Source organism: Callorhinus ursinus, unplaced genomic scaffold (assembly GCF_003265705.2).
Source record: "Callorhinus ursinus isolate GAN/ISIS: 27379988/994484 unplaced genomic scaffold, GSC_fseal_2.0 scaffold28, whole genome shotgun sequence".
Taxonomy (NCBI): Eukaryota; Metazoa; Chordata; class Mammalia; order Carnivora; family Otariidae; genus Callorhinus; species Callorhinus ursinus.
The window spans coordinates 13147597-13159170 of NW_027397090.1; the positions used below are offsets into that span (position 1 = coordinate 13147597).

The 11574-nt window shown below is 46.4% G+C and overlaps 1 protein-coding gene across 1 annotated transcript in view; it reads left to right on the forward strand.

Annotated features, from left to right (window-relative positions):
- Positions 1–1384: 1384 nt before the first annotated feature.
- KCNV2 (potassium voltage-gated channel modifier subfamily V member 2) overlaps positions 1385–11574 on the forward strand; it is a 13231-nt gene continuing 3041 nt past the window's right edge. The window contains exon 1 of the mRNA XM_025891516.2: positions 1385–2761. Coding sequence (XP_025747301.1) covers positions 1385–2761 — 1377 coding nt within the window. The remainder of the gene's footprint in view (positions 2762–11574) is intronic.

Sequence of the window (11574 nt, forward strand, 5' to 3'; positions counted from 1 at the left end):
TAAATAAATATCTTATAAAAAAAGAAAAAAAAAGAAACTGTCTTCTCTAATGCATCTTTGCACCTTTTGAATTTTTTGCCATCAACACTTATTAGCTATTCTAAATAAACTGAATTTACTTTTTTTAAGATTTTATTTACTTGAGAGAGAAAGAGAATGAGAGAGAGAGAGCACGAGAGGGAAGAGGGTCAGAGGGAGAAGCAGACTCCCTGCTGAGCAGGGAGCCCGATGCGGGACTCGATCCCGGGACTCCGGGATCATGACCTGAGCCGAAGGCAGTCGCTTAACCAACTGAGCCACCCAGGCGCCCTAAGTAAATTGAATTTAAAAATCTATTCTCTGCTCAGAACAAATCCCTTCCTCTTCTGTGCTACCTTGTATTTTTTACTCACTCTCCTGCTATGTTTACCTAACTCCATCACCCACAAAAGCCCTAGCAACTGTGTCCCCATAGAGCTCCCATCCCCAGCATCTAGCATGCTGCTTTCCACATGGAGAGAGACTCAAAAAAAAAAAAAAAATTAAAGTGATGTCTTGAAGAATGATAAAGACATTTTCCTGGGAATAAAGTCTGGCCACCTTTACCTATGGCCCTAATAGAGCACCGAAGCAGGGCTGCAAGAACATGTACCCACTAGTTCTGGGATTCTATCTGGAAGTCCGCTCTCCTCATTCCAAGGAGGGAAGGAAAAGAGAGGCAGAGAAACAGAGACAAGGGGGGGATGGAGGCTGGGACGGAGATCAGACTGGACTCTACGGAAGAGCGGCTAAGCAGAATCCATTTGGGGAAAGGAATGATCATGTGAAAGAACGGGAAGGGGATGTGAAGTCTTAGGTGATCTCAACAGGGGCTACGCTAAGAGGAAAACAGGCTTGTGATGACGTCCGCTTTAAGCATTCTAGTGCCCTGTCTGTCCTTTGTTCTTCCAGAGGCTGCAACTTCAATGGTGAGGCCAGGACACAGGCAGCCGGATTTCTAGAGCTAATTCGGTGGATTTCACCCCAGCACAAGCACACTGAGCACCTCCTAAGGACAGGCCTAAGGGTTGGCGACATTTTTATTAGCAACAATCCCTGCCCCCTACCGATTATCTACAGACTTAAGATCACGTAATCAACCCCGACGTCCGAGAGTGCCCGGCGAACGGGAGGAAACTAGCTAAGAGGCTCTAAATCCCTCCTAACACTTGAGCCTTCCCTATCAGCAAGATTAGAGCCGTCCACAGCCATCTGCTGAGTTCAGCCTCTGACCGACCATCGTCCCGGGCAGGCTGCTCCAAGTCGGCGCAGGGTACAGGCTCCGTCCTCCCGGTGGTGGCAGGGGCCAGCCCCGAGACCCCACGACAGCCAGGAAGGCCAAGCAAGGGGCTCGCCTCGCGCAGCCATGCTCAAGCAGAGCGACAGGCGGCGGTCCTGGGGCTGCAGGCCGTGGAATAGTACCGAGAGCGAGGGCGCGTCCCAGGCGGGGGACGGCCAGCACCGCGGGAGCGTCTGCTCGGTGGGGGCCCGCTCCGGCTCCCAGGCCAGCATCCCGCGGTGGCCCGAGGGCTACTATAACTACTACATCGAGGAGGACGTGGACGGGGAGAGCGACGACGACCTGAAGGACGACCCAGGCGAGGAGGCCCAGCCGCCAGAGGCCAAGACCGACCTTCCCGCCGCGTCGGCCACGCTAAACGTGAACGTGGGCGGCCAGAGCTACCGCCTGGCCTACTGGCAGCTGGCCTGTTACCCCAAGACGCGCCTGGGCCGCCTGGCCACGTCCACCAGCCGCAGCCGCCAGCTGGGCCTGTGTGACGACTACGAGGAGCAGACGGACGAGTACTTTTTCGACCGCGACCCGGCCGTCTTCCAGCTGGTCTCCAACTTCTACGCATCCGGGGTGCTGCTGGTGCTGGACGAGCTGTGCCCGCGCCGCTTCCTGGAGGAGCTGGGCTACTGGGGCGTGCGGCTCCAGTACACGCCGCGCTGCTGTCGCATCTGCTTCGAGGAGCGGCGCGACGAGCTCAGCGACCAGCTCAAGATCCAGCGCGAGCTGCGCGCACAGGCGCAGGCCGAAGAGGCCGAGGAGCTCTTCCGCGACATGCGCTTCTACGCGCCGCAGCGCCGCCGCCTCTGGAACCTCATGGAGAAGCCCTTCTCGTCCGTGGCCGCCAAGGCCATCGGGGTGGCCTCCAGCCTCTTCGTGCTCATCTCCGTCGTGGCGCTGGCGCTCAACACGGTGGAGGAGATGCAGCAGCAGGCGGGGCAAGGCGCGGGCGGCGGCGACCCGCCGCCCATCCTGGAGCACGTGGAGATGCTGTGCATCGCCTTCTTCACGCTCGAGTTCCTGCTGCGCCTCGCCTCCACGCCCGACCTGCGGCGCTTCGCGCGCAGCGCCCTCAACATGGTCGACCTGGTGGCCATCCTGCCGCTCTACCTGCAACTGCTGCTCGAGTGCTTCACGGGCGAGGACCCGCGGCACAGCAACGGCTCGCCGCGGGAGCACGACATAGAGACTGTGGGCCGCGTGGGCAAGGTGGGCCAGGTGCTGCGCATCATGCGCCTCATGCGCGTCCTGCGCATCCTCAAGCTGGCGCGCCACTCCACCGGCCTGCGCGCCTTCGGCTTCACGCTGCGCCAGTGCTACCAGCAGGTGGGCTGCCTGATGCTCTTCATCACCATGGGCATCTTCACCTTCTCTGCGGCCGTCTACTCCGTGGAGCACGACATGCCCAACACCAACTTCACCAGCATCCCCCACGCCTGGTGGTGGGCCGCGGTGAGTACCAGGGCCTCTGGCTTCCCGGCCCTTATCCCCAGCCTGGAAGAAGCCAGGCCTCCCTTCCCGGGGTCATCAGCCATCTCTGCCTTGCTTTGTTCCCCGACCTTTTCCCTGCCTCGCTTAGGGGCCCACTGCTTTTCTCCAGGCCTTTGCTGCCCGCAGCGAACAAAAACAAGTTGGAAAGACAAAGTTCCATAAGTAACTGAATTCGACTTGGGCCTAGAAATTTCCAGATCTAGATTTAGTCTTAAATCCCTCAGCAGGCTGATTTTAAGAAGGATTCCTTGTTTGTATATGTGGGAAGATCCATCACCCTCATTCTTATTCGCCACTTATGGAATACCTGTTGTCCTAAATGGTTTGTAGATGTTCTCTTATTTCAGTATCACACCCTGTGAAACGGTTAGGATCTTTTTTTTTTTAAGAGGACAAATTGGAAGTAGCTTCAGATTTGAAGGAAACTAAGTTTATGCAGGGAAAAGGTGAGACTCGGCTGACCAGTGTCCACCCTACCTGAAATTCCACTGCTCCTAGCCAATCGTGACTGTGGAAAGAAGCATCTACAACTGAAACTTGCTCCACTGTCACTGAAGTTCCTTTGGGACCTGGTATTCTTGCCTGGAGGAATTGAGGTGCAGAGGGTTTGAGTGTAGACACCCAGCTAAAGGTAGTGGAGTGAGGACCCAAACCTAAGACCATCCAAGGCAAAAAATCCATGCCCTTTGTACACCCAGCGCTGCCTCTTTCAAGCTTCACTTCTGGGGTGTGCCTTGCCTAATTTGCAGGCTTTTGGTCAATTTTTGTTGTTTTCTTTGGCATTTGCCTCTTTGTAGTAATTTATGCCGTTTACTCAAATACCCGTATTTCTGGCACGCTGTGCAAAATCCCTGGGAAATCCCGGAATCGCTGGATATGCTGATGGATAAGTGGACATTTATACATAGAGGGAAGAAGTGGGTGTGTGATTTCTCTATTTTTAAAACTAGATGGTTTGCAATGCTGTTAAAAACATTAAGCAAATATAACCGGTTTTTCCCATGTAAGGAACTAGTTATTTTCAGCATTAACACTGGGTGTGTTAGAACCTAGAATCTGGTCTAGATTTCTGAGATGAACCAACCCAGGGTTACTAACAATGTAGTTCAGCGAGATGGAAGATTTACTTTTAGATTCTAGTCCCAGATCTAATAATTGTGACCCTAAATAATTGTAAAACCTCGCTCCCTTACTCCCTGTCCTCAGTTTTCTTGTCTCTAAAAAAGGGTGGCTACAGAGCTCTATAATTCAGTTAGTCTTCTGTCACTGAAAAGCAGAGCACTCATATGTCAAACAGGATTTGTGAGCTTTCTTCAGTGATGGGAGGACATTAGGCTCTTCCCAATGAGCTAGCCCACTGCCACACCTCTGATCATATTCCAGGTGACAAAAGGTCATCCCCATAGTAGATAAACCATATGTACAGGTGGAGCTGAAAGAAGATGCTTTGTCCCCAGCAAATGACATCTACTTTGGAGGTGAGTAAAGCAGGAAGGGAGAAGAGAAAATCTACACGCTGGTGATATACTGCCAAGTTTGAGAGTCAAGTTTCCTTTCATCCAAGTATCTTAGAAGACCAGCATGTATGTAGGTGGGGCCTAGGGGACATTTTGATACTATATTTTCAACCCACAAAACTTTAAAATTTTGTATATTAATACAAAAATTGGTAAGAATTATGTTGCTAATGATGTTTCTTTTTTAAAAATTTCCTGAAGGGAATGCCTATTAATTCCATTTAATTACTTGATCTGTTTAATGTATGATGACACTCAAAGCTTTCAAATTACCCCCTTTTTATGTTAACTAAAATTGTTTTAGTCAAAATCAGTTTTTTCCATAAGTTTTACAATAAAAATTGAATCACCATTCAATTTTTATTGATAATAAATTTTAACAATTATTGCTTTTGCCAATGAGAGTTGTCTTTTGTGACCATTATCTCTATCAGGCACTATTTTCACAGACCAAAATTTGCACATTTCAGCCTTACTGTTGACCAACCTTAACCTTTACCAGTGGCTTTTGTCCATCTTATTCTCTGAGGATTTTATAGACTAATAAAAATCATTATGAATTAGATATTTCTAAACTAATCTGTGAAAACAATAGGAGTGGTTCCCCCTTTGAACATTTAAACACCGCTCTATGCCCCAGGACAATATAGATTAAGCAGATTCTCCTCCCATAATTCTGATGGCATTCCACACTGTGTACCAAGGGACCATATTCTCAGTACAGCAAAGAGAAAAGAATGCTGTCAAAGTGATTCAGACAGAATGTCTTGTTTCCTTATGTAGATACCAAATAAAAGATGCAAAACATGAAGATGAATTCTTCATGAGAATCACAAAATCCATCTTACTCATTTCACTGAGCTAGAATTTTTTGATCACTTCCAGGGTACCAAGTGGGTAATCTAAACACTAGGGATACTGGGTGACAGAACAAAAACCCCAAAGCGATGAATTTCTTTCCCTCGTGCAGTTTACATTCTAATGGAGAAAGAATATATAATTTCGGATACTGGGGTGTCTTGTGTGAGATAATAGGATATATATATATATAGAGAGAGATAATAGGATGGAGAGACAGAGATAGCTTGGTATGGAATCTACCTTTGATAGGCTGGCCAGAGAAGCCCTCCTGGAGAAAATGACATTGAGCTGAAATTTGAAGGGTGAGAAGAAACCCATCTATGTAGACATGACTGAACAGAAATGAGAATAAGTGGAATCCCAAAACTAACTCTGATTACACATTTTGTAATTTAAAATTTTTTGAGCACACACCCATGATGAATGCATGTTCAACTATTCATAAATTGTTATTTATTGCTATAATAATGATACATCACAAACTACTACCCCAAAACTTAATCACTTAAAATGTCAAGCATTGATTTAGCTTATGAGTTTGCAAGCCAGCAGTTTAGGCTGGCTTCAAGCAGAAGGTTCTTCTCATTGGGCTGGTGCCAGTCACTCATAGGTCTGATGATCAGCTGGCTGACAGCTGGGATAAACGAGACTAGACCACATCTCCTTCATCCTCCGGCAGGCATGTACCCATGGCCGTGGCAATGGGCAAGAGATGGAATGCAGTTTCAATCATGTGAGCACTGTATAAGTTTCTGTTCATGTCATTCGCTCAACCCATTGGCCAAAGCAAGTCACAAGGCCAAATTCAGAGTCCCAAGAGCAGACCAGACTGGCCCACCCAGTGTAGGAAAGCACTGAAAAGTTTTATGGCAAAGAGCTTGGATGCAGGATGATATAAAGAATTAGGTCCACTGAACTGACATTTTTGGAAAGCAGACGTACATATGGCCAACATACACATGAAAAAATGCTCAACATTACTCATCAGGAAAATGCAAATCAAAGCTGCAATGAGATATCACCTCACACCTGTCAGAATTCCTAGAAAAGACAAGAAATAACAAGAGTTGGCAAGGATGTGGAGAAAAAGGAACCCTCATGCACTGTTGGCTGGAATGTAAACTGGTGCAGCCACTGTGGAAAACAGTATGGAGTGTCCTAAAAAGGAATTAAAAAAAAAATACTGTACAATCTAGGAAATCCACTTCTGGGTATTTACCCAAAGAACAGGAAAACAGTAATTTGAAAAGATATATGCACCTCTGTGTTCATTGCAGCATTATTTGCAATAGCCAAGATATGGAAGCAGCCCAAGTGTCCACTGATAGATGAATGGATACAGATGACGTATGTACACACACACACACACACACACACAATATTACTCAACCATAAAGAAAGAATGGGTTCTTGCCATTTGCAGCAACATGGATCGACCTAGAAGGCATTATGCTAAGTGAAATAAATCAGAGAAAGACAAATGCCACATGATTTCACTTATATGTGACAAACTAGAGGTTGCCAGAGGGCAAGGTGGTGGAGGGGATGGGTAAAGCAATATAGCATTATAACTTAGAATATGAATTCTATGGAGGTGAGTAAAGCAGGAAGGGAGAAGAGCAAATCTACACACTGATGATATACGACCAAGTTTGAGAGTCAGGTTTCCGTTTTTCCAAGTATGTAGACCAGCATGTATGTAGGTGGGGCCTAGGGGTGAAAGGGGGTGCGAGGTACAGGCTTCCAGTCATAGAATTTTAAATGACAAGGATGAAAGGTACAGCAAAGGGAATATAGTCAATGGTGTTGTAATTGGGTTGTATGGTAACAGACCGTAGCATAACATAATGTATAGACTTGTTGAATCACCATGTTGTTCACCTGAAATTAATTTAACATTGTGTGTCAGCTATATTTCCATTAAAAAATTAGGTAATACAGTCATTCTACTGTAGTAAGCTATTACTGCTCAAATATATGTACACATCAGAAAACACATTCACACTGATAATGTCTTCCAGACTCCAGTGCTGTATGCCTTGTATATTCACCTCACTGGAGACAGATTCTCTAAGCCATTCTTCATGTGCCGCTAGTACTTTTAGAAAACCCCAAAATCTGACTTGCTTTTCATCATCTTCCCTCTCTCTGTGCCAAGGATCTTACAACCTTCCTCTTGTAATTCAACTCAAGGTTTTAAGAGGAATACAGTAATTTTCATCACTGTGAATACTTCTGCAGCTGCAGAACAAATCCCTCGTGGACCTTCATGCCGGCAAATGCTCATGCATTAGGATGTAAGATAGCCCCGTCCTACTCATCTGTCAAATGGAGATTATTTGTAAGCACTAATGTAATAGGAAACATATGTAAAATGCTAGCCTGTAGTACATCCGCCATAAATAGAAGTTACCATATCTGTCTAGTTGATGGTCTTTATCACGTGGAAGCCATAACCTTTGCTTCCAGATTCATTTGGGGGAAAGTAAAACAGAAGCGATTCCTTCTCTACTGGAAAAAGAGAGACTATAAGACATATGAAGGGGTCTGTTCTGTTCTGTCCTGGGAGAGCCTCTGCGTGTCCAGATAAATAGGCATACACCTGGAACAGCTCCAGCCATGTTGGGCCTCTCCAGGCTGCCTGGGTGTGGGAAATGCATGGCCCAGCTCGGCAAGAAGAGTCAGCTCTGTGATGACACGGTCATCATTGGCCTCCAGCGTGGCTCTGTTTTAAAGCAGAAAAGGGCAACTGGACTGTTCAACGGCCCATTTCCTTCTAAGCTTCAAGAGTGAGTTCAAACTATAGAAACCAAACAGGAAACTATGTCATGAACTCATTCCTTCAAAAACTAACAAAAACTCTGCAAAAAGAAAATTTCTCTCTAGCTGAGGGAACAGATAATTGTGCCACAGAGACCTTGTCCTATCTTTGTTTTCCCAAAGCATGTTATCATGTCCTTGCAGATAGGTGGCACTTACAAGATCACTGAGATTTTATTTTTATGGATTGATCGCTTGCTTTAAGAAGACCCATTTGGAAGGTGCATCAGCCAAGTTAGTCAGGAAAACAGGAAAAAAAAAAAAAGTGGATATTTTAAACAGATGGAATTTGATGCAGGGTTATAGATACAGGAATGTTAGAAGGTTGGAAGAGCAGCAGGGAGAAACAAAGAGACCCCAGAGACTGGCTACTGCATGCAATAGCTATCAGCCCTAAAACTGGGGGAACAAATAGGTCAAATTACTGGAACTGACAAGAACAGAGAAGGAGCTACTGAGGGGCTGTCGCAGGGACTCTTACGATGACACCATGAGGTTAGTGTCCTATGTGCCAAAAGATGCCTGAACCCCGGCTATCTGCTTATTGGATGGTGAAAGACACCAGAAACAGGAATAGAGACCCTCAGTTCCTCACCCACCTTCAGTGTCCCAACACTCTCTCTCCTTTGCAGAACACAACCAGAAGTCAGTGAGCAAGGTGGTCTGGGAAATGTAGTTTGCAGACTCCCCACTGCAGGACCGCGGGAAAAAGTACAGAGGGTGTCTCGCTTGGGACTGAGAGACAATGGGTCAATGTCTGCATTAGACGGCAGTCAAAGGAGGCAGCATCCCCTTAGATCCTTCAGAAATAGCAAAGGAGCCATAAATGGGGCAAAGGCTCTTAGGCACTACTTTGAATTTTGCTCCTGTGGACTCCCAACTCTGGGGTGGTCCCCTTTTAGGTCTTTCAACTATGATCCTCCTGTGGGTCAGTAGGACGTGTGGGACATGGAGTTGTAGAGGACAGGGAAAAGCACCAAGTAAACGGTGGATACAGACGACATCATCATTACTGCGTGTACCTTTCTATGGCTGGATGAATGGATCCCACGTTTGCCTTAGCTTTTGCACACCTCCTTATTGCACAATTTACATACATGTCACAACTTTAACATAGGGATGAGACTGGTTGATTCTCTTTAAGGTCCTGTCTTCACCCATGACCTAATTCCACTGAGGAATTATCTTTGGAGACTGTGATATGTCCATTTACTTCTTTGTAATGGTGCCAAATCTTCATCTTTTGGAGGGTAGATTTGATATTTTAAAATACAGTCAAGACCCTTGAGTTTAAGATTGACATCTAGAGTTAACCCTTGAGGTGGCTAAGACTACTTGTTTCAAAGTCATACCACTGAATCCTCTGTGCAGATTATAATCCAAAGAGGAATTCTTCAAATATTTGTAGCAACAGCAGCATGGATAGGCTACATGTAGCCTTTGAAGCTAAATCCTTTAAAGGACAGTATGCATTGAGGTGTGTAATAATTTTAGCCAGAAACCACTATCTTCACCACCTCAAATTTTTTGGGAACACAAGAAGGGGGCAGTTCATTATTTTGAAAAAATCTGTTGTGTTCCCTGGGGTATTTCCTACATACGTGGATTACTGGGTGCCAAGATTTAATCTATGCCTCGTTCATTACGCAGGAAACAAACATTCCTTGTTGAAAGAGAAATTCCAGTATAGTCATTCTGAAGTTTCAGAGAAAAACTGGATGCTTGTCCTCCTTGTAATGTTTAAGAGGCCAAGATTTGCTGATTAATGGGTGAGCTTCTGAGGGAAGGTCACATTCTGGTGTTTGGAACTCAAAGGCTAGGGAAAATATGTAAGCTTTGCACGGAATGGTACGCTTCCAGTTTATGGAGTGGCTGAGCCAGCCAGTGTTTTCAGGATATTAAGATGGATTGCAGGAATTCTAGTCACATTTCTAGACCCAACCCCTCCTAATGTGAGAACTCACTCTTTGAGGCCACCTGTGTCAGTTTAGGGCTTTCCATTTTTAATGTTTATGAAGGGAGAAATGGGTTTGGTCTGTGGAGCATGGAGAAAAGTCCTCCAAAGCCAAGGAATTCTGCATTCCTCTTGGAGCCAAGGAGCAAGAACCAAGTCACTGGTTGAGTCAAACTGTGCAGAGAACAGACCATGTAAAGATTAGCTGTACATTTTGAACAAATTCTTCAGGACCAGTCACACAGTCTCCTAGCAGAAGAGATCTTTTCTCTAAAAATAAAGATCCAAGATATACAAAAATATTTAGACCATATTATGAGCATCAAATATTTAATCTGCCTTAAGCTAACAACTCTCTTCGCTTTTGATCGTTCACTCGAAGTTCAGCCAAAAAAAAAAAAAAAAAAATGAAGCCGAGGTTGGGAGTAAAGTAAAGCCAGTGTGGGGATGGATCAGAAGTTTAAAATAAGCACTTTGTCTCAGTTATCTTCCTCTGCATCGTCCTAGCCTCCTGTCTCCCATCTTGCGGGCTGGTTTACCTCAAAGCCTCTGCTTTGGCCTTCCATGGGTGCTTCCTGTCCTGAACTACTCCTTCCTGTCACTCACCCGTGTTACCAGACTCCCTGTAGGCTTCCTCCACACCACGTAGACTGAGTGACTCAACATTCATACAGAGGTATGAGTGCTGTGCTTCGTGACCTATGAAAGCCATGTTTCAGTTCATGTACCCAGACAGAGACCTGACTCAAGTTCTTTTACTTTGGGTACGGCCAGTTACAAGCATACTTTGAGATTAACCCACAATCTCACAGTACCATTGCCTCTCATCACCCTTTGGTGCAAAAATCTGGAGCCACAGTGCTCCCCACCCCGTTTCCCTCCTGTTCAGCAGGATCCAAGCAGGAGCCCATTTCCACAACCCATTGGTCTATTTCTTTTTATTTTTTTAAAGATTTTATTTATTTGAGAGAGAGAGAGCGAGCGAGCATGGTGGGGGAAGGATCAGAGGGAGAATCAGACTCCCTGCTGAGCAGGGAGCCCTATGTGGGACTCCATCCCGGGACTCCAGGATCATGACCTGAGCCGAAGGCAGTCGCTTAACCAACTGAGCCACCCAGGCGCCCCAGCCCATTGGACTAAATAAGCATGAGAACTAACATTATCACTCACACACTGCACCAGGCACTCCTTCACTCCCTTAACACCCTTATGGGGTAGGTAACTACTATTCTCCGTATTTCACAAGTAGAAGCAGAGCCAGAGAGAATGTAAGGGACTTGCCCAAGTCACACAGCTGGGAGGTGGATTCAGAGCCATGTAGCCTAATGCCATCTCTGTTTCCTTAAACTAGTCTACACCATCCTGCCTCTCTTAGGTGCTTGCTTGTATTCTTCCACACATGGGAAGCGGCAGCGCACCCTCAGCTGATCCCTCACTGTAGATGAAGCAGTGAGAAGTGGTTCAAAAAGGAGGTCAAGCGGGGCGCCTGGGTGGCTCAGTCATTCAGCGTCTGCCTTCGGCTCAGGTCATGATCCCAGGGTCCTGGGATCGAGTCCCACATCAGGCTCCCTGCTTAGAGGGAAGCCTGCTTCTCCCTCTCCCACTCCCCCTGCTTGTGTTCC